The 24,480-nt window shown below is 46.2% G+C and overlaps 1 protein-coding gene across 4 annotated transcripts in view; it reads right to left on the minus strand.

The window, feature by feature from the left end:
* The window catches only part of LOC135378895 (caspase-7-like), a 103,975-nt gene that overhangs the window by 11,995 nt on the left and 67,500 nt on the right, over positions 1–24,480 (minus strand). For 2 of the 4 annotated variants that reach the window (XM_064612059.1, XM_064612062.1), the window contains exons 4-7: positions 23,554–23,695; positions 23,299–23,477; positions 15,273–15,399; positions 14,084–14,304 (exon numbers count right to left, since the gene is read on the minus strand). In XM_064612059.1, coding sequence (XP_064468129.1) covers positions 14,084–14,304; positions 15,273–15,399; positions 23,299–23,477; positions 23,554–23,695 — 669 coding nt within the window. The remainder of the gene's footprint in view (positions 1–14,083; positions 14,305–15,272; positions 15,400–23,298; positions 23,478–23,553; positions 23,696–24,480) is intronic. The other 2 variants (XM_064612061.1, XM_064612060.1) reach the window with 2 other exon arrangements.

Genomic DNA, 24,480 nt, shown 5'->3' on the forward strand with positions numbered 1-24,480 from the left:
GAACTTGTAATCATCCGTCCACAACGGCAGTCCAACCGTTTTGAATATTTTCTCGCCCTGCGTAAACGAAGACGATGACGTTCCGGTGTCCTCTTACGCGATCCCATATTCTCAGTTCATTCCCTTCTTTTCCGCGCAGAAAACGTTCGATTGACGTACAGCGCAGAAAACTGTGCAGGACATCACGCGCCAACCATGTGTGATCCGGACTATAAACAACAACAACAACTGTGTGGAACAAATGATGCGTCCTCAACGGTCACCCTTATAACCACCGCTGCATGCAATCCATGTTCTTTTACAAACCGCAACGGCTTTTGCACTTGGAACCAAACGCTCAATCTTTAACCGAGGAAGCCAACGCACATTTTTCACTCCTCACCTATCGAAGGCTTTCTGATGCAAACATGTCCACATAGAACTCATTCCCATAGCATCCTTTGGGAGTAATCTACCCCAGCGCCCACAAGAACTCTACATAGTTGAAGTCTACCTGCAGTCACACTCGGGGACAGGACACCATAACGTACTCGCTTTGGTCTTTGAAAAAATCTGCACCCAAGTTCTCGAAGCCCCTCCCAGAGTAAATCAACAACGGCTACAGGAACAGAACCTCACAATGGCCGACACAACCACCAGTCCAGATTCCTTACGGATACAGTTATTGAATGGGGCGGATCATTACTGGGACTTCGTAACCAAAAACCGCAAAAAAGTGTTTGTGCCGAAGTGACCCCGAACCGAACCTAAACATTTTGCTCTCCCCCTGAACGAACCGGAACTGAAGCGAAAAAATATGATGCGGTAACAGGTTCGCCAGACGGTAAAAACGCCTATACCTTCCCACTCGACTGCCACCCACCAACTCCCTGCACCGCTCAGGATATTGCAAAATTCATAAAGCGAATATAAGAAATTCATAAACCGAGAAGTGGTGAGCCCATGCACCTCCTACAGTCTCACTTCCAAAAGGTTCACGACATCCCTGTACATTTTTGTGACTCGAGGTGTAAAAAAAGATGTGCTACACTACGGTTACACTTTGCATTGTTGCCTCGGCTGCTTCATTTCATTCAGCGTCGCAGCGTGTAGGCGGTACAGTAAAGGATGATCTGCTGTGAACTGCATGGTTCTTTGTACCTATCAAGTGTAGAGGCGAGGGTGTAAGAGGAAGGAAGCAGGAACAGGCCATAAAACCTGATGTTACCTCTCACATGTACTGATTAGCACAGCACATGTACACCGGTTCGAACCTATTAATATCAGTTTAAACCGTTATTTGGATTGCGCTGAACCCGAACCCGAACCGAACCAATAACCTTGAACCAAAAATTGAACGGCAAAATTCATCATCGTTATTACGGTATTCGAGTGGTAGAAACCAACCTTGGATGGACACTACAAGGGCCGTACTCGTCCAAAAATAAGATAAAAACAGCTGGTTGTCACAAAATCACTGTGCTGAATGTGAGCTCCGAACACCAGGAAGAAATAACTGATATGATGGAACGGACCTGGAATCTCAACAGCATAGGCATCCGCGCCAGCAAAAACCACGACGAACGACCCGGAATGGTTCTTGATGAACTTGCACAGTCTACAGAGTTCAGGAATGGACGATACGTCGTTGTACTCCCATGGAAAGTGGACGTCTTGATGGGCAACGAGAAGGAGATCGCTACGCGACATTTGTATCAAGTAACTCGACGGCAGGTGCGTTCCCCCGCACTACCCGACAAACAAGATACAGGCATACGCGAATATCTTCTGTCTGGGGTCGCCGAGGAAGTCGCACCTCAAATGGACAAATCATCATGGGAGCACGGGACGTTCAGAAAGCTGAAGAACTATACTTTCAGTCCCAAGACCTTTTTAACGAGGCATCAGTGAAGCTCCAAAACTGGGGTTCAAACATTGATCGTATGCGCAAAAAATTCAAAACCGACTCTGACGCTGTCTTGATCAGGGAGATCACAAAGATACTTGGCATGTCGTGGAATCAGGAAGCCGACACACTGAATATTGGTCTGCCGACGCCTACAGAAGAGGCCAACACAGGCCTAGCGAAACGACTAACGTTACAGTCACGTGCACGAATTTATGACCCCATGGGATTTCTTTTGCCGTACGCAGTATCAGCAAAAGTGCTGCTTCGAGAAATACGGAAACGAGGTGTGGATTGGGACAGTCAACTACCCAAGGACCTCAATGACAAGCGTCCGAGATGCCCACTTAGTCACCTTGCGGCGAGCAACCTGTTGAATATAGTACTGTCGTAGAAGACGATATGGAAGTACGATATACCGCGCGAGCATTCTGTATCACTTGTCTGTTCTTCTAATGCCGCAGTAAAACATCATCATCCAAATGTATCTCTGTCTCTTCTTCTACAAACTGCACGCAACACGCCAAACCGATCTCGCGCTCCACTTTTGTTATGTACCATATTTTTGTTAATCGTCCTATAACCTCGTCGTTGTCATCCCATTTCATTTTTTGATACCTCTTCTTCCAGGATTCCACAGAGTAGGGCTCCTTTATGTTGAGCGGGATGGAAACTTCTTGGTGGCCATGGACCAGCTCACGTGGCTCAGTGGTTAACGTGCTGACCATGTCACACCGAGACTGGGAGCTACCCGGGTTCGAATCCCGGTGCCGGCTGTGCTGTCTGGGGTTCTTCCTGGGTTTTCCTCGGACGCTTTCAGACATATGTCGGCACAGTTCCCTTAAAAGTCAGCCTGGGACGCACATTCCCCCAGGGCATCAGTCGTGACGTTGGCCACATATGTGAGGCCGACAGCGGCGAGCCCTTTCACCAGCACTACCACAACCTTGTTGGACGCGAGTTGGGAGCTTCAGTGTGGGAGCTCTTGTTAAATGACTGCAACTAAAATTCTCCGATTTAAGTCCGCTGTGGTAATCATATCTGTGATCTGTGGAGCGTGACGGACCAGCACGCGCACACCTTTCTTTTCTCGCGGATTTGGGGTGGACTGCTTCATTTTTGCCCACCACGGGTGCTCCGCGAGATCTCAAATGCTCGCACATGGGGTCACATGGCTACGACGGCGCGAGAAGCGGCGGCGATTGAGCTCTTCGTAGCCACCTATCAGCAGGACCGTCGGCTCGACCCGCTTGCAGCCGCCGTTTGGCACACCAGCGCTACTAGCTCACCATACTTCAGGTGCCTACAGTAGGTCGTACCGCTGTACCTGCCGGAAACTAATGCACAGGCCTGATAAAGTTACAATCGAAATACACTACAGTCTGCAATAGCCATAAACAAATCGATGCTTGGGGAGCGTCCTACCTCTTTAAAGCCACAGGGCAGATTGTGACTTCCTGAGGTACGGAAGGTTCGGTTGGCTTAAGTGTGAGAAAGGAGAATCAATGACGAACATCTGGGGCCGGCTCGCTTTGCAACGTACATCGCCCCCTCCCTGCCGTCTGACAGAAAACATTCCCGTCACATGACTGAATGACCGAAAATATTTCTACAGTGGTGAAACTGTCTCCTGCAAAGGTCATTGCAGTGTGAATCGGTTGCATCATGTGGAACTTGTATTTAGTCATATGGTTATGTGTGGAAAGTGTAAGGTGTAAGAAAAATAAATGGCTGTAGAAATGAGTGAAGTTAGGTAAGCCTTAGATTAGGAATGCAGACAAAGAAAACGTGTTCTGATTATGAGGTCCCCTCATTCAATATGGCGTACCTTTTGACTTTTTCTCTCATCTTTATCCTATATTTCTGGTAACTCACTACATCAATACCCATTTGCATCCATTCTTGGACGGTAGAGAAGGTGTAGGGGACACAGAGAAGACCATATACATACAGGCATACAACGTGGACGGTCCCGCGGCAGTGTCCACATTATGTTCCTAGGATTTGTATGGACGACCTGTGGACATCCCAACCGTTTATTTTATTTTTTTTAAACGGTTCAGTTCACGAACTGGTTCAGTGGCCACGTGTGGAAATGAAGCACAACAAGCAGATTAAAGCACACTTCCGTTTGTGAGGTACAGTGCTTGAATTGGACAGGAAGGTGTCAATGGTCGTTCAAGATAAAAAAAATTGATTGAATGAATTCAGGTTTGGGTTGACTTCCCCGGCACGTGTCGCTGTGGTTCACTAACCCACCGGGTTGTTCGCAGAATCTCGGCAGCAACATAACAGTGAACCAAGCCTGCCACCTTTGTCGAAGCCATATAAGTCATTGAAGTTATTGATTACCAATCAGTAGACACGAATGCACGTAATGCGAATAAGGGATGGCGAATAAGGTATGTAGCCGATTCTTATATTCCAATTATTTAAATGTGACATTATATACTGTTGTTTTAATGAGTAATGGCTTAGACGTTCTGCACAACATTTTTTGGACAACTCAGCGCGAGACTTGCTTATGTGCGACAGCTTTGATTGATAGGAAAGAATTCCTGGAATATGCAACTGATTAATTGGGTGTGGACTTGGCAAATATTTAGCATATTCTTTACTTCTTTTTCGGGCAGGTTGACAGAAAGTCACGTTGCGTCTTCAATGATGCGACCCTTGAAGAAGTTCAGCAAGCGACAATGTGATGGATGCACCACGCTAGTTGCGCCACGCACCACAAGTCGTCAGAGGAGGAGTTCAACGCACAGTGAATGGGAAGGAGGATAGTGATACATTTTGTGTGCATTGAATATTTCTTTTTCATATTACTTCTTTTTAGGCATTTAGTTGGGTGATTCCATCGCAACTCAGGCAGAATGGTCAAGACACCATCACCAATTTCCTTTGAAAAAAATATATGTTGCACCGCAACGCGCATGCACAGAGGAACAATAAATATTTTGGCTTTATGTGTTGTGGTCCGCCAGAAAAAAAAAATCCGAAAGAAATTGACTGGGCTGCGGAGCGACCGACATTTTATTCCTCACCATTGGACAATCTCAAACTATAGATTTTTTTTACGCGATATGCCAGGTACAACGGCTTTCAGCCTGCGTAAAGAGCACAGGTCAATTCTGTTTTGATTATCAATTAAAAATCGCCAAAACTGCCACAAAGTTCAGATTTTCGTCATATTTGTCTTTACGCTGTACTCCCCCTATGCATGCCATCGAGATATGTGAGGTACCACTGTGTAGGTCGAAGCGTGCTATTTAAATTTATATCAAATTTTCATGTCTGTACCTTGCCCTCTTTCGGCGAGACGGTGTAGAGTGCAGATATGGTCACAAAAATTGGGTTGTTTGGACTCTCGTTTCTCAAAAACTTTTTCCCTCACACTTTGTAGTTATATAGTCCAGGCACGGCCCCTCGATCGCTCTCTCTGCTTCGCATGGTACGTCCGGCCGAATGCCCCCCCGCCGGTGATTGGAAAAGTTAGTATCCCTCCCGCATTATCTGTGAGGCACTGACCATCGGGGGTTGTTCTATGCTTGCTCGCACGCCCGTTTACCCATGTGGTGTGCGGATGTAGATGTACTTTCGCTTCATTTTCAGCAAAATTTTCAAAATTCAGCAAAAATGTTCTGCGTGTGCGGTGTGAATACGTCAGATATAAATTCCTGGAGCTGATCAAACATTTACGGTGATTTCTGTGCACTACTCCTTGTAAATGTCGCCGAAAGCTAGCGGCTTGCAAGGTGCCCTGCTGGCGAATTCATGTGCGTCAGGGCGGCTGGTTCCTCGTGCAGTTTAACTGTGTATGCGTGCCAGCTATAATGCTGAATGAACGTCATTGAAATAGCCGAAACTAAAATCGAGGGTCATTGTATGCCAGCCGCTCTACGCAGTGCATTTGGATAGCATTTTTATAAAAAGGCTCAGAGATCAGCGTAGATGTGGTTTTTTCAGTTGAGTTCCACGGCCAGGCGGACATCCTATCAAAGAAAGTGTGCAACTACAAGATGAGTAATTACTAAAATTCATTTACGTATTAGCTTTATGGGATTTCGGGCAAAAGCGAGATAGCTGATTGGGGAAACTAGTTGCAAGGTATTTCACGTTTAACAAATGCTGAAACGCACACGTTAAAATGTCCATCCCCAAATTTTGATATACAAATTAGCCAAAACCGTGGCGACCGGTAAAGCGGAGAGTACAGCGCTCACTTCACGTAAGACGGCCACATGATCAGGGGTGATGGAGGTAGTTTCAACCAGGATGGTCTCTCGTTCTGTTATATCGCTTTTGCCCGAAATCCCCTAATTAAAGAGTTAATTTATGGATTTCAGGCAATTTGTGATCTTGTAGGTACATATTTTCTTCCAGAGGATGTCCGCTGGGTCGTAGAACACAACTGCAAAAACGACATGCTCATAGCTTTTTAATCAAAATTATGTAATTTTATATACAATACTATTCACACAACTACAAGCACAGAACGCGACAAACGCAACCAGATGGAAACCAAAAGCGCCTCGAGCACACGGACGCTCATCTTGACTTCTCCACGGTACTAGCTTTGTTCCTTCCGTGATGAAAGTACTAGCAGATGGCACATGGTGCTGGCATAAGTGTAGTGACAGCGCGACTATGTGTATACCCGTTTAAGCGTATCAGCAAGTAGCAACACATCACGAAGCAAGTGCGACGGGGCTTGAATTAAGTAGATACAAAAAAAAGCAGACAAAGGGATTCTTATTCTTATTTATTTGTTTGTTACGACGACGTCGAAAAAGAAATTCAAAATTTCCAATCCCAATCTGTGAGTCGACTGTGCTGTCTAGATGTTTTTCCTGGTTTTTCACTCATGTCGGCCCAGGACACACGATACCCTCGTGCAACATGCTGCCACGTCGACATGCAGATCGCTCGGAAATAACACGTCGCTACAGCTACCGAAAGTAGTAACAAACGTTCCGGCAAAAATAATGCATGAACAAGGCAAAAATATCAACGAAACATATGCCTTGTTGAGATAGACCAAATAAAAGCCATTCCACATTTTATCTGTATGACGAACAACTCACTAAACAACGGAAAGTTAGTTTAACTTTTTTTAATGCCTCATGAATAGAATGCTCCCGATAGCCGTTCTTTTTACAATTGCTTTATAATTTTGTGTTCGTTTATTTACATATAGTGCAGGCCAAACCAATTTCTCAAGCGGGGGGGGGGGGGGGGAGCTACATTAATCAGTCAGGGCAGCACAAGAGAACACAACGCGATCACATGATAAAATAATAATGACACGCAAGACGGCAAGTTAGGTTATACTCCCGAAACAATAAAAAAAAAGAAACATTCGATTTATCGTTCACGGCATATTATTATTATTATTATTTCGCTCTCTAATGTCCTCTGATGAATCTATATCGTAAAAAAGTAAAAACGTATTTTACATCCCTGTCCGACAGTCGCTTAATTGGGGACGCAATTTAAAGGCCGAAACCCCATAGGAGCAACTTAGAAATCCGACAGGGAACCCCCGCTCCGTGCCGCCCCTAGCATGGAAATGTGGCGATTCCTTCGTCACGCTTTTTTTATTGTTCTCTCTCCACATCGGCAGACCGTACCAGCGGAGCAGAGAGGAGCGATCGAGGGGCCGTGGTCCAGGCTATGGCCTACCTGTGTGCGCAAAATGGAAGGTTCCCTCTCAACACAATTCGGAATAGCGTGCAACAAACATGGTGTGCAGAGCACACACTGTAACCGTTTTCACACCTTTAAAGGTGTAAAAACGTGCATGGCGTACGCCTTTTTCGGTGTAATTTGGTAACATCATAATGAAGCATGGTTTAGCACTAATTTTCTTTACTCTAATGTTGTCTGTCCTCCAAAAATTCAGTCTTGCAACGTCTCAACATTGTTGAACAGTATTGTAGACACTTGCACGTGCATGATTATCGGTAGCGATGCATATCTGCATTAGCACGTATCTACGACATCCAAGACATAATGAAAGCAAGATTTGCACTGACACTTGATCTTTTGTAGTGTTTTCTGAATTTTGTAAAATATCATCCTGGAGATACAATGTTACGCAACCAGGTTGAATGTGCATAGCGCACGCGTTTAAAGGTGTGAAAAAGTTTACAGTGCACGACATACATCTCGTTCGGGAGAACCACGCCAGAGATTTAAGAAAATTTTTGGCGTCTGCTACTGCCGACATCGCTGGCCTTGAATGACAGAGCTCAAGATGAGACCTACCGCAAATCGTGTGCTAGCAATATACTTTGAGTCTTCTGACTCGTTTTGCCCACATTCTAATCTCAGTACCATGCACGTGAAATTAGCGACATTCTGAGACGGTGGCGTGTGCTGTTTGAGAAAATTTATTAGTACTCGTAGTGTGCTCTATAGTATGAGTCGTCTAATAATAATGCAGAAGATATAATGTATATATGGTTGCATGACTATGGGACTGTACATATGACTACACAACTGTGACTATATACACATGACGACCATATTCGCCACTGTGGCTATGTACATATGAGATGGCCTTTATACATTTATGGAGGTGCACCAACGATGCTAACATACGCATCCTGAATGACAATGGAAGGGTGATCACGCCATCGACGCCGGAAGCCTTCCTCTCCCAGCGCGAACAGGTCGTGCAGCAGGATGGTGATTACGCTAACTCTCAATTTCCGCACCAATAGGAAAACAGGGATGTTGCGCAGACGCTGTGCCACAGCTTTGCAGCGCGCTGCCCACAGAACCTGTGAACCGCAAGCCGTTAAAAGTGCGCTAATCCGGTGGCAGGACTGTCGACGATGTAAGGGCACTCGGCATATGATGTTCGTATGCCGCCGAGCCAATTGCCAAAAAATTATTGCAATCCGACAGTCAAAAAGCACGTGGTAGTTCGTCTCGACACAATTGCAGTACGGGCAATTGTCCGTCGTGGTCATGTTCCATGTCTGAAGGCGGTCCCGCGTGGGTTGGATGCCCCATGCAAAGCTCCACACCACGTCACGAAAGGGAGCAGGGAGCCACGAGCCTATGGCTGACGCCCATGAAACTGTTCTAACCTGCTGAAGGCGAGTAGTAGAGAGACGGATAGAACCGAGCCGGGGGCGAAACTACGGCACCCCCTACCCAGTGCCCTGCGCGTATTTTTCCCTGCGCGGCGCGTCCCTGTGCGTTTTTTTTTTCCCGCGCGGCGCGTGTGCGGAGGGTTGTCCACGTGATTATCGGTGGGGGAGGGCTGCGCGTGCGCTCATCGTAGCATATTTTTCAGCCTGAACAGACTTCTTTGGCCGACTTCACATATTTTTCCGATACAACAGGTGTGCGGTTTACATGCAGAGACATGCAAAGAAGGGTCATACACAAAAAGTACAAGTCAAAATATATTTATTAATGTCATTCAAGTTGAGATATATTTATTAAAGCCAATAGTGCTGGGAATTGTGATGCCAATCAGGTGAAGGAGAAAAACCCAGCCGAAAAACCTTCACCACCTGTAACAGGGCGGTGCTCGGGTGGAGGGCTGCTGTGGTGGGCGGAGCGTGACCGGAGGGCTGCGTGCGTGCTAACCATTCCACCTGGGCTGACTTCTTTCACCATTTTCCTACTTGGGCCGACTTCATTCCCGTGACAGGTGGGCGGTGCTCAGGTGGACGGCTGCTGTGGTGAGCGGAGCGTGACCGGAGGGCTGCGTGCGTGCTTACCCTTCACCCTGGACTGACTTCTTTCACAATTTTCCTACTTGGGCGTCGCGTGGCCGGAGAGCTGCGTGCGCGTTTACCATTCAGCCTGGGCCGCCGACTTTCGTCATTTTTCAACCTGGGCCGCCGACTTTCGTCATTTTTTCAGCCTGGGCCGCCGACTTTCCTCATTTTTCAGCATGGGCCGCCGACTTTCGTCATTTTTTCAGCCTGGGTCGACTTCAATCGTAATTTTTTCAGCTACAACAGGTGTGCAGTTTACATGCAAAGGATAGCCATACACAAAAGTACATGTGAAAATATATTTATTAAAGTCATTAGGAATTATGTTATGACTCTGCGTGAATGGGAAAAACTTACCCAAAAATCTGAAATAGAAGGAACACAATACACGTAACAATACTTATTACAGGTATGATACATTAGCATTGAATAGGTATCACAAATCAAACACAATATTTTTATTAGTGGAAGTTTCCAATGAATCAGAATTGATAGCGCATTTAAGATATTCTTAATCAATACGATTACAATCAAAATTACAAATTGTATTATAAAACGTCTAATATGTCTAATATAATAATAAGGTTGAAAAATGACGAAAGTCGGCGGCCCAGGCTGAATGGTAAACGCGCACGCAGCCCTCCGGCCACGCGACGCCCAAGTAGGAAAATTGTGAAAGAAGTCAGTCCAGGGTGAAGGGTAAGCACGCACGCAGCCCTCCGGTCACGCTCCGCTCACCACAGCAGCCCTCCACCTGAGCACCGCCCACCTGTCACGGGAATGAAGTCGGCCCAAGTAGGAAAATGGTGAAAGAAGTCAGCCCAGGTGGAATGGTTAGCACGCACGCAGCCCTCCGGTCACGCTCCGCCCACCACGGCAGCCCTCCACCCGAGCACCGCCCTGTTACAGGTGGTGAAGGTTTTTCGGCTGGGTTTTTCTCCTTCACCTGATTGGCATCACAATTCCCAGCACTATTGGCTTTAATAAATATATCTCAACTTGAATGACATTAATAAATATATTTTGACTTGTACTTTTTGTGTATGACCCTTCTTTGCATGTCTCTGCATGTAAACCGCACACCTGTTGTATCGGAAAAATATGTGAAGTCGGCCAAAGAAGTCTGTTCAGGCTGAAAAATATGCTACGATGAGCGCACGCGCAGCCCTCCCCCACCGATAATTACGTGGACAACCCTCCGCACACGCACCGCGCGGGAAAAAAACGCACAGGGACGCGCCGCGCAGGGAAAAATACGCGCAGGGCACTGGGTAGGGGGGTGCCGTAGTTTCGCCCCCGGCTCGGTTCTATCCGTCTCTCTACTACTAAGGCGTCCAATCCAGTTTGCGCTGACCTGCACTTCGCTCCATAAAACTGCTTGGAACATTCGTGATGGGGCACTCACGGACACAGAGAGAGACTCCAGTTTGCGATGATAAGCATGAAGAGTAGCATGGAAACGCTGCGGAGATCGCGCCGCTGGGAATGATGGATCATATGCCTCTGGCAAAAGGTCTCGCGCTAATGGACCCATCCAGTACTTTAGGGGCACCTGCGTTGGCGATGGCTCACCACGAAGTATCCGTAGGACGGTGTTCAGGGCAATCCCTTTGCTCATCAGGCTTATGTCAGGTAGGGCCAATCCACTCTGAGACAGAGGAAGACATAGCAGAGTACGAACTAGTGTCCTACCGCGCCGCTTCCTCCAAAGGAAGGACAGAAGGGCGGTATGAGCAGGTATGACTACGGAATGAGGAGCAACTGTAACGTGGCTCAGATGCCACAACCGGCCACAGAAGACACTCCGAGCCAAATATGCTCGTTCTAGATAGGACAGCGCGTATGCATCAGAAGCTTTACACCTGGAGCAGAGATCTTGCAGTGCAGTCGTCCAGTTTGAGGTCGTAGGACCGTGACGATCGAACACAACACCTAATATTTTAAGGGATGTAGCGCCATGAGAAGGGCAGAAATGAATAGGAAGCCCAATCTCCAAGAGGCATTAGTTTGGAGTTCCGATAGTTGAGTAAACCTCCCGAGATGACTGCATATGCATATAGACGCGTAGGACCTCATCAACCGAACCAGCATCACGCAGTAGGACCGTAACGTCATCTGCGCAAGCAGCCACCTTCCACGTTCCAGAGATTGGAAGCGGGATGCCGTGAATGCGCGCGTCTGTATCGATGGCTCATAGAAGAGGGTCAATAACCAAAGTAAACAAGGCGGGAGAAAGAGGGCAGCCCTGTCGGACACCCCTGGTTACAGTGAACTCATCGGAGAAGCGGTGCAGCATGAAGATGCGGCAACGGTGGTGGTTGTACAGTCGTCTAATGACACCAGAGATCCATGACGGAAACCCATGCATACGCCTGAAGCACAGCGAGCATGTACCCATGCTCAACACGATCGAAAGCTTTCGCCTGGTCGAGTGATAACAAGCAGCCCCGCGATGACACAGACGTATCCCGCCCATCAGTGTCATGTCGTGCGAGACTATGTGGCAGCAAGGCCCTGTTGAACACGACAACGACAACCCCGCTTTGGTGGGCAGACCCAAAACTGAAAAATGCTTGAACATTGCACGCCTCCATGAAAGAACGTCGGAGAAAGAAGAAAAGTGGGTTTCTTGTAGCAGAAGCAGATCGCACCGCATGCGGCGCGCGAACTGTATCACCTCAACTTGCTTTGCCCGTGAACGAAGTCCCTGTACATTAAGCGTCAATATGCGCAGCACCATAAGAGAATGTAAGAAAAGCAGAAGAGAGACTATGGCATTCATTGTCAAGGCATTAAGTCATTTCAACATCTGCTATACATGTAACAGTCCTGGGCAATGTCTCGAGAGCATTGCTCCCAAAATTATGAGAAACACAGCATCCGTAATTTGTGCAATTATCTGGCTAATTTTCAGCTTAGCCCTACAAAGCGGCGGAGTTCTTCAGGCTCGCAATCAGCCAATCTGCCTACCTTTACGAGTAGGGATAAGTCCGTTGCGTCAAACAACAAGCCGATCCCATTCACATGCATCCCTCAAAAATTTATTGAGCGCATTATACAGTCACACGTAGAAAATACATTTGAACTATCACGGGGGGTCACTTACAATGTGTACAGACACTTGACCTTTTAGACGTCCATCAAAGGCTTCTCGGTTGTAGCTGTTGGACAGATGTCTTTTTGGACTGCGAAAACGTTTTAGAGAACGCTACCCATGCTCATCTTTTGGCGAAGCTAGCTTCATTAGACATTCATCCTACAGTTCTTGACGGATTCCATGTTTTAATGAAATCGATTTGTAAGTACGTATACCCTAACAACACGATGTGTTACTACACTAGGTGTACTCAGAAACACATCAGAGGCCATTAGTAGGGCCACTCTTACACTTATCCATGTTAACGACTTGGGAGCTTCCGTAACATGTATACTCTCTCATTTCTTGGAAATGAGAGACACTCTGGCAGGGAGCGCCCACTACTTGTCGGCACTTTCTTCAAAATGACCTTCAGAAGGTGTGTAGACAGTAAATTACTTTCGAAAGGCCTCGGTAAAAAATGTACTGTCCATGTGTAATCGTAAGAGCATTCGCTACGTGTAGCACGCTTTCTATAATATTCTCTACAGACGATCTTTACTGTAAACAAACAATGAAAAAGTAGTTGACGTTGGCAATATATTGCTGAGGTAGTGGAAAATACAAATAAACGGCACACAAACTGCATATAACATCTGCCATTACATTTATGTTCAATGTTGGGACTTAGTTGCTATATCACAGAGGTTATTCACTTTCACCTAAACCTTTTTTTACCTTTTATGAGACGCGTACTTTTGGTGACTGTAGAAGGCAACATCTATAAACAAACATCTATAAACAAAAATGGCTCGTGAAAAATGGCTACAAAAATGGCTACTCCCATGGTTTAGCCGACATCAGATGTCTATACAGTGTCTTGCGGGACGAAATATTCCTAGAAATCATATTAACTGTCACGCTGTCAAGGAATTATATATCAATTAAATTTCGAAGTAACCTACTATTTGACCAGTGACATGGCCAAAGGGTCAAGGCGTCCCACTCGGTGGTGGTAGCCAAAGTAGTGCTGAGGACTGGGAGGTGGTGGGTTCGAAACCTAGCATCAGCTGCGCTGTGTAAGGTTTTCCCTAGGTTTTGCGGAGACTTTCCAAACGAATGTCGGCACAGTTTTTCCTGAAGTCGGCCCAGGATGCCTACGAACCCCCCTGTCCCCCATTCCTTGCTGCTGTCCTCTCTCCATCTGTCCACATCTGCATGCCGCTGATAGCCACAGTTGCTTCGCGGCCCTAACACGGAATAATAAAAATCTAACCTACTCATTTTAAAACGCCATAAGAAGCACATCGAAGTGCAAGAAGAATGAGTCCAAGCATTGATATATTTTTGAAATTACATTTTGAGGACAGTGTCATAACTTACCGGAGCCGCAAACAGTAAACTCTTCCTCAGAGTAGAATTAATGTTCGGCATCTGCTTGTGCACTTCCGCAGAGGAAACGGGAATGTCCTGCTCTGCTACATAATGGCAGACATGTGTCATCATAGTCATGAAATCTGTCACATGGTGGTTTCTCTCCAAAATTTCACAGAGAGTCTGAATAAAATAGGATCCTTCAAGCGGGTGTCTGTACGAGAGCACACCTGCAAAGTACCAGATGACATATCGAACCTCAAGTGTTTTAGTGGGAGAGCAAGATTTTTATGATCTGTGTATTGTGAAGGGAGCAAATAAACGACACTTGTGTGTGTGAGCGGAAGTTAGTATGTTCGTCGTCAAACAGCTCGAGCTATCGTCCTCGCCTCAACGGGATTGGTGTTCCTTGCAAGGCCTTCATTTACTGGGGCCTAAATAGCATAAGAGGTACTTGATGAAATGCATTTCACTTTATGAAATCAACAGCAACAACAACTTGACATGAATGGTGAGTCTCATCGCCAGAGGGGTACTCCACCCTGATCGTGATGTGCGGAATGAAATATGGAGCCCCTTCACAGTGGGGATTGAAGTCTAATAGAGTCCAGAAAGGCCAAAAGGGCTTTGAGCGCAGTGGGCTGGATTCGGCCAGGGACCAAGCAATTTTGATAGGGGATGAGGGGCGAGAGTCCAGCTGACTAAGAGGCTTTATGTTAGCTTGTACGCTAATCAACTGTATTTTTGTCTTTTTTTATCTCATCATAGCATTCATAAAAAATATCACTGAAGACGAAACAATAAATTATTTAAAAGGCAAAAATTTGAAGCTCAATATAATCCTATGTATATGCCCATATTTTATAACATTTTGTTCCTGTGGCTTTGTTTGTATGTGGGGAGTGTAGCGGGGAGTTATGTTTCACATATGTGGTAAGGAAATAAAGGGTAGAGCTAAGAGGTTCTGCTCAGGTATATCTACATTTGTATTATGTAGTCGGTGCCCTGAGAGGCGCTGTACTAAACCTGTAGCTTCATTGAGGCGTGCCAAAACACATGATCACTGTCTGTATCCCCAGCACAATAACATTAGTCTTAGATTCTGAATAATAGCTCCGTAGCTGATTGACATTCTATTATTTTTCCATTGTATTTGGTATCGTATTTTCCACGCTTCAAATAAATGCAATTACAATACCGGGGCATGTGGCGTAGAACACAAAGAAATCAGCATATCTGGGAACCGTTCTTGTGAAGCTCCATGCGTCACTATCAACTGTACCATCATATTGAACGCCTGTGTCTTTCTCACCACCCCGGCAAGCCTGGAAAGAAAGCAGAATTCTGCATTACTGAAACAGAACAGCCAACATTCGATACTGCCAAGTCCTAAGCCTCCATTATTTTTCACTTTTCGGGGCGTACTAAAGGGTCCCTCACTAGAAAGTCGATTATGAATGCAAAAACTACTCCACATCCAAAAACGCATGTGTTAAAATCTTGCAGTTTCTGTAAAATCTAATTTTAAACACCGGAGTTCGTTGGTCTGCTAGCGTCACATGGAGGAACCGTGCAATATACAGGAAACTCGTCTGCCGATATGCATTGCGTGACACCAAACGCCCAGCCAATCACAGTTCAGGGTGCCGTCTGAATGTATCACGTGATCATGCAACACTTACAGCATGAGTTATCTGCATGAAATGACATTTCTAAGTAAAAACGTTGGTATTACAACATGTAAAAGAAGAAGCACATGGTACTCGGCACCTGCCTTATGATTTGTGACTACGCTAATCCAACAAGCCCCTGAATGAAAAGTGGAAGTGCGAATTACGACGAGCTTGGCATCCAGCGCGCTGTTTCATTGAACTTTGCATTGAAGTTGGTGTGAGCATTTCCGAGCTTGTCTTCCACAAGTCCTTCTGAACAATCGACTGAATCATGATGGGAATATACAGCCCGACTTCTCCCGAAGTGCCCTGCCACTGTACCCACTAAAAACAACGTGGCGGTGATGGCGAAAGAAAACAGTTTTCTGAGTCTAGAACCAAAATTTCACCTTCGTTATACAAGGAGTATTCCTGGGAACGAATTTAAACGGAGCTGCCCCACGGAGACACAGCGAGCGACTTGACGAAGCCACGGCAGTCCTCCTGAGGTACCCGGGGACACGGCTGTAGAACATGTACCACTGCGCAAAACTACAACGCTGTAAGCTTATTGGCCCAGACTGTGTGTGCGCTCCGATTGGTCGACAATGTTTTCAAATCGCATTTTGTACACGCGCATGTGCGTGCAGCAGCCCTGCGTCACGGCGGCCGTTTCAGCATAATCCCGAAATAGCATGTCTCGGCTTCATGTAGAATATGCACCCGTCGGGACTGATAAAGGTTAGGTCACAAGAGCCTTTTCTGTATTTTGCATGTTGGGAAGTGGGTCAGTTCATGTAGAATATGCACCCGTCGGGACTGATAAAGCTTAGGTCACAAGGGCCTTTCACGCATTTCGCACGTTGGGGAGTGGGTCAGTTCATGTAGAATATGCACCCGTCGGGACTGATAACGGTTAGGTCACAAGAGCCTTTTACGTATTTTGCATGTTGGGGGTGGGTCAGTTCATGTAGAATATGCACCCGCCGGGACTGATAAAGGTTACGTCACAAGAGCTCTTTACGTATTTTGCACGTTTGGGAGTGGGTCAGTACACTTGGAATATGCACCCGCTGGGACTGATAAAGGTTAGGTCACAAGAGCCTTTTACGTATTTCGCACGTTGGAGAGTGGGTCAGTACATTTGGAATATGCACCCGCTGGGACTGATAAAGGTTGGGTCACAAGAGCTCTTTACGTATTTTGCCCGTTTGGGGGTGGGTCAGTCCATTTGGAATATGCACCTGCCGGGACTGATAAAGGTTAGGTCACAAGAGCTCTTTACGTATTTTGCACGTTTGGGAGTGGGTCAGTACAATTGGAATATGCACCCGCTGGGACTGATAAAGGTTAGGTCACAAGAGCCTTTTACGTATTTCGCACGTTGGAGAGTGGGTCAGTACATTTGGAATATGCACCCGCTGGGACTGATAAAGGTTGGGTCACAAGTGCCTTTTACGTATCTTGCACGTTGGGGTGGGTCAGTTCATGTAGAATATGCACCCGCCGGGACTGATAAAGGTTACGTCACAAGAGCTCTTTACGTATTTTGCACGTTTGGGAGTGGGTCAGTACACTTGGAATATGCACCCGCTGGGACTGATAAAGGTTAGGTCACAAGAGCCTTTTACGTATTTCGCACGTTTGGGAGTGGGTCAGTACACTTGGAATATGCACCCACTGGGACTGATAAAGGTTAGGTCACAAGAGCCTTTTACTTATTTCGCACGTTGGAGAGTGGGTCAGTACATTTGGAATATGCACCCGCTGGGACTGATAAAGGTTGGGTCACAAGTGCCTTTTACGTATCTTGCACGTTGGGGTGGGTCAGTTCATGTAGAATATGCACCCGCCAAGACTGATAAAGGTTAGGTCACAAGAGCCTTTCACGTATTTTACACGTTGGGGAGCGGGTCAGTTCATGTAGAATATGCACCCGTCGGGACTGATAAAGCTTAGGTCACAAGGGCCTTTCACGCATTTCGCACGTTGGGGAGTGGGTCAGTTCATGTAGAATATGCACCCGTCGGGACTGATAACGGTTAGGTCACAAGAGCCTTTTACGTAATTTGCATGTTGGGGGGTGGGTCAGTCCATTTGGAATATGCACCCTCCGGGACTGATAAAGGTTAGGTCACAAGAGCCTTTTACGTATTTTGCACGTTGGGGGTGGGTCAGTTCATGTAGAATATGCACCCGTCGTGACTGATAAAGGTTAGGTCAGAAAACCTTTTTACGTATTTCGCACGTTGTGGAGTGGGTCAGTCCATTTGGAATATGCACCCGCCGGGACTGGTAAAGGTTAGGTCACAAGAGCCTTTTACGTATTTTGCACGTTGGGGAGTGGGTCAGTCCGTATGGAATATGCACCCGCCGTGACTGATAAAGGTTAGGTCACAAGAGCCTTTTACGTATTTTGCACGTTGGGGGTGGGTCAGTTCATGCAGAATATGCACCCGCCGGGACTGATAAAGCTTAGGTCACAAGAGCCTTTTACGTATTTCGCACGTTGGAGAGTGGGTCAGTACATTTGGAATATGCACCTGCTGGGACTGATAAAGGTTGGGTCACAAGAGCTCTTTACGTATTTTGCCCGTTTGGGGGTGGGTCAGTCCATTTGGAATATGCACCCGCCGGGACTGATAAAGGTTAGGTCACAAGAGCTCTTTACGTATTTTGCACGTTTGGGAGTGGGTCAGTACACTTGGAATATGCACCCACTGGGACTGATAAAGGTTAGGTCACAAGAGCCTTTTACTTATTTCGCACGTTGGAGAGTGGGTCAGTACATTTGGAATATGCACCCGCTGGGACTGATAAAGGTTGGGTCACAAGTGCCTTTTACGTATCTTGCACGTTGGGGTGGGTCAGTTCATGTAGAATATGCACCCGCCAAGACTGATAAAGGTTAGGTCACAAGAGCCTTTCACGTATTTTACACGTTGGGGAGCGGGTCAGTCCATTTGGAATCTGCACCTGCCGGAACTGATAAAGGTTAGGTCACAAGAGCCTTTTCTGTATTTTGCACGTTGGGAAGTGGGTCAGTTCATGTAGAATATGCACCCGTCGGGACTGATAAAGCTTAGGTCACAAGGGCCTTTCACGCATTTCGCACGTTGGGGAGTGGGTCAGTTCATGTAGAATATGCACCCGTCGGGACTGATAACGGTTAGGTCACAAGAGCCTTTTACGTATTTTGCATGTTGGGGGGTGGGTCAGTCCATTTGGAATATGCACCCGCCGGGACTGATAAAGGTTAGGTCACAAGAGCTCTTTACGTATTTCGCACGTTTGGGAGTGGGTCAGTACACTTGGAATATGCACCCGCTGGGACTGATAAAGGTTAGGTCACAAGAGCCTTTTACGTATTTCGCACGTTGGAGAGTGGGTCAGTACATTTGGAATATGCACACGCTGGGACTGATAAAGGTTGGGTCACAAGTGCCTTTTACGTATCTTGCACGTTGGGGTGGGTCAGTTCATGTAGAATATGCACCCGCGAAGACTGATAAAGGTTAGGTCACAAGAGCCTTTCACGTATTTTACACGTTGGGGAGCGGGTCAGTCCATTTGGAATCTGCACCTGCCGGAACTGATAAAGGTTAGGTCACAAGAGCCTTTTACGTATTTTGCACGTTGGGGGTGGGTCAGTTCATGTAGAATATGCACCCGCCAGGACTGATAAAGGTTAGGTCACAAGAGCCTTTTACATATTTTGCACGTTGGGGAGCGGGTCAGTGCATTTGAAATATGCACCCCCGGAACTGATAAAGGTTAGGTCACAAGAGCCTTTTACATATTTTGCACGTTGGGGAGCGGGTCAGTGCATTTGGAATATGCACCCCCTGGAACTGATAAAGGTTAGGTCATAAGAGCCTTTTACGCATTTCGCACGTCGGAGAGTGGGCCAGTTCATGTAGAATATGCACCCGTCAGGACTCATAAAAGTTAGGTCACAAGAGCCTTTTACGTATTTTGCACCTTGGGGTGGGTCAGTTCACGTAGAATATGCACCCGTCGGGACTGATAAAGGTTAGGTCAGAAAAGCCTTTTTCATATCTCGCACGTTAGGGAGTGGGTCAGTTCATGTAGAATATGCACCCGTCGGGACTGATAAAGGTTAGGTCACAAGAGCCTTTTACATATTTTGCACATTGGGGGTGGGTCAGCTCATGTAGAATATGCACCTGTTGGGATTGATAAAGGTTAGGTCACAAGAGCCTTTTACGCATTTCGCACGTTGGGGAGTGGGTCAGTTCATGTAGAATATGCACCCCTCGGGACTGATAAAGGTTAGGTCACAAGAGCCTTTCACGTATTTTGTACGTTGGGGGGTGGGTCAGTTCATGTAGAATATGCACCCGTCGGGACTGATAAAGGTTAGGTCAGAAAAGCCTTTTACGTATTTCGCACGTTGGGGAGTGGGTCAGTCCATTTGGAATATGCACCCTCCGGGACTGATAAAGGTTAGGTCACAGGAGCCTTTTACGTATTTTGCACGTTTGGGAGTGCGTCAGTCCATTTGGAATATGCACCCGCCGGAACTGATAAAGGTTAGGTCACAAGAGCTCTTTACGTATTTTGCACGTTGGGGAGTGGGTCAGTCCATTTGGAATATGCACCCGCCGGGACTGATAAAGGTTAGGTCACAAGAGCTCTTTACGTATTTTGCACGTTTGGGGTGGGTCATTCCATTTGGAATATGCACCCGTCAGGACTGATAAAGGTTAGGTCACAAGAGCCTTTTACATATTTTGCACGTTGGGGAGTGGGTCAGTCCATTTGGAATATGCACACGCCGGGACTGATAAAGGTTCGGTCACAAGAGCCTTTTACATATTTTGCACGTTGGGGAGTGGGTCAGTACATTTGGAATATGCACCCGCTGGGACTGATAAAGGTTAGGTCACAAGAGCCTTTTACGTATTTCGCACGTTGGAGAGTGGGTCAGTACATTTGGAATATGCACCCGCTGGGACTGATAAAGGTTAGGTCACAAGTGCCTTTTACGTATTTTGCACGTTGGGGGGGTCAGTTCATGTAGAATATGCACCCACCAGGACTGATAAAGGTTAGGTCACAAGAGCCTTTCACGTATTTTACACGTTGGGGAGCGGGTCCGTCCATTTGGAATATGCACCCTCCGGGACTGATAAAGGTTAGGTCACAAGAGCCTTTTACGTATTTTGCACGTTGGGGGTGGGTCAGTTCATGCAGAATATGCACCCGCCGGGACTGATAAAGCTTAGGTCACAAGAGCCTTTTACGTATTTCGCACGTTGTGGGGTGGGTCAGTACATTTGAAATATGTACCCGCTGGGACTGATAAAGGTTAGGTCACAAGAGCCTTTTACGCATTTCGCACGTTGGGGAGTGGGTCAGTTCATGTAGAATATGCACCCCTCGGGACTGATAAAGGTTAGGTCACAAGAGCCTTTCACGTATTTTGTACGTTGGGGGTGGGTCAGTTCATGTAGAATATGCACCTGTCGGGACTGATAAAGGTTAGCTCAGAAAAGCCTTTTACGTATTTCACAGGTTGGGGAGTGGGTCAGTCCATTTGGAATATGCACCCGCTGGGACTGATAAAGGTTACGTCACAAGGGCCTTTTATGTATTTCGCACGTTGGGGAGTGGGTCAGTTCAAGGCGAACTACACAACTGGCTCGTCTTTACCGATCAAGTTGAACCCAAAATACAGCTTTAGATGTACTAGTGACAAAGCACTGTTGTAGAACAGTCCACAATAGTTTTCAGCGCAGTGCACTGATGAGATGGGGCTGACGATGGTGTAGTAATTTTCGTGTTCACGAAATGATTCCGACGATTCCGAATACACAGAAGCACATGTGAGCTTGCCATAAATTTATTCATGAATTCGTTGGGTCATCCGCAAGCCATACCACTCCATTGCTTTCTCAATAGGTCAGTGACTGTTTTTCAAATTCATGTAGAAGGTCTGCGCAATCAGTTACTGTTTTTTCTTCTCTCTCTCTCTTTTTCATTTCTCGGCAGTTCCACAACCGGTGGCGGAAGCATTTCATGTGTTTGTGTGTCTATGTTGAATGAAATCGTCGCTGTGTCTGCTATCACTCGCACAAATAACAGATAACACGCTGACGCTGTTCGCAAGGGGAAAAGGCAATCTAGAGGGCAAAGGTAAAACAACAAAGCAAGAGGAAAAGAGTGACTTGTAATCCCTTCCACTGATGTGGTGGATCTGTCACGTAATGTAACATGCAACCGTCTGCACCAGTAGTAGGTTCAGGTGGCGCCGTTCCAGGCGCTGTACCAGGAGCCTCCGCAGTAAACACTAGGTTATCAATTAGATCCTTCTGTGCTCCATCTGTCGGGCGAAATTGGCAAAGTGCGGAGGGTGTTACACCGCCGTAAGAGTTTAGTACACATGCGGACACTTGGTCTTCTCCGTGTGAACGGCGCCTGATGTTCTCTGCTATGATTTTGTGAACGTGAAGATATATTTAGACAGGATGGTGCATAATATAATATATGTGTGAAGCAGTAATCTCAGGCCATTCTTCACGAGATGTATCTTTCGAGTGCCTCCACTGCCGGTTGTCGCGACGAAATACGGATCGCTCTGGAAATATCTTGATTTCGAACGGAAGGGCTCGCAGAGGAGTAATTTTGGTGTGGAATGCTCCTGCCAGACATATTTACTTTAATTACAGAAGAATTGTTCCTTAAACAGTCCTAGCGATATCTACGTAACTCGTCCCCCCCCCCGACACCTAATTTCTGTATCGTCGCTAAGTTCGACTTCCAACGTCAATGAGAACACGTTTGCAATTGATTCATCGCAGGCAAAGAATACAATGAACATGAAAACTCGTAGGTTTATGTCGCGAAACCACTAATCAAATCACGGTGGTAGTGGTGGTGGAAGTGCTAATGAAACAACAGCAGGTGCACTCTTAAAAATGAGTTTCACCGCATAGCACGCTCCTAGCCAACCATCATCTCGAATGATATTGTTATCTGCCCTGATTTGTTGAAAACTGGAGGCGTACGCCTTTTTTGTGACAATTATGCTGTTCATAATTGTCACAAAAAAGGCGTACGCCTCCCGTTTTCAACAAATCAGGGCAGATAACGATATCACTCGAGATAATGGTTGGCTAGGAGCGTGCTGTGCGGTGAAGTTCATTTTTAAGAGTGTGTGGCAATGAAACAACAGATGTCTGGTAAATATGACATTCGTTGAGATTGAGGGAAAACAACGATGATCAAGAAGCAACAGGACGAGTTCGTCCTTGTCTTCCCTCAGTCTCAAGGAATGTCATCTCCAGATTCTCACTAGCTCACTTACATCCTACTTTTATGTTCAGCAAATGTGATTGCTTCAGTAGGATGAGCAGCTTTGCCACTGTAGTCAGCCTGCGGATCAATCTTAACTACACATGAGCTTATTGAAATTTCGACTAGAAATACGAACGCTCTCTCGCTTGAGGCACGGGAAATCGTGAAACAAAAAAGAACAATGCTCTGAGGAATAAATTAGAGTTAGTCGTGTGCTAATGTAATTTAGAGTGATATGATCGTAACTCTTACCTGAATGAAAAACAGTTTAGGTTTATTGGTCAGGCCTTTACAGTTCGTCGGGTCGAACTGTCCATACACGTCGGATAGTTGAATTTGTTGGTTGTCTGAACAACATATGATATCATCTCTTCCATGGCTCAACACAAACAAGCAGAGGCAACATGAGCGTGAATGATCCTCGCCAGCCACTGTAGGAATCATGGGACCAGCAAAAAAAAAAGAATTAAGGGATGCAAAACGAGAAAATGAAACAAAAATACTTACACTTTTTAAGAGTTTCTAGCATCGCCTCTTTTTCGAGGTTTTCATGGACGTCAACATCAAATCCAAGCTTTTCTCCAAACACCTTTCTTATCCTCTCTTTGTCTTTTTCGGTTCCCTTTCGTTCATCCCCTCCAGCAAACTTCTGCAATAGAGCAACATTCTCACGCTTGTTGGAAGGTGGACAGGAGAGAACAGCGTCAAGTCAGGTACAAGACAAAGCTCAAGCTTCTACTATACGCCTCATACGTCTGGATACCTACCTTGTAGCGAATACTTTAGGAGCTGTGACTTGGTTATTAGTTTTTTCATCACATATATCCGTATCCTACATACATAATTCTCTAATCGATTACCAATACATTCACACTGACAGTGTTGGGTATTGTCATTACAGATCACGAAGCTGAAACATATATACAGCTTGAGACAAAAGTTCACGGAACAACCGGGAGTCATGTTTTGCCATTGAGGGTACACCCTAACAGCATACAACAGCCGAAATAGATACCGAACAGGCGGTCACCTGTTTCTTATTTAATACCTCCCTGATATCGAACACAGGGCCGCCCGGATGACCAAATACGCCCGTGCCGTATTCCGTATCCATGCATGAAACACGTGCATATATCGATGTTTACTAATGCAACTCCTCCGTCAACCACAATGGGTGGCACCAGTTTGACGACATTGTGTCTCATCTAAAATGTATTGTAGATGTGAGAGCGGCCGGCAATTTGCGCGCTTCGGAACGACGGTTTTTGTTTTTTTTTTGTTTTTTTTCTGGTTATTACCATTGTAATTGTGAATGTAGTTTGCACTAGAGTGGGGTAAATCCTGCATGCGCTTCCTGTTTCCATGAAGAACGTGACATTGACTCGGAAAATTTCTGAGCTGAATTGGGAAAATTTGATTTCTCGTGAATTAAAT

This window comes from Ornithodoros turicata, chromosome 1 (assembly GCF_037126465.1).
Source record: "Ornithodoros turicata isolate Travis chromosome 1, ASM3712646v1, whole genome shotgun sequence".
Taxonomy (NCBI): Eukaryota; Metazoa; Arthropoda; class Arachnida; order Ixodida; family Argasidae; genus Ornithodoros; species Ornithodoros turicata.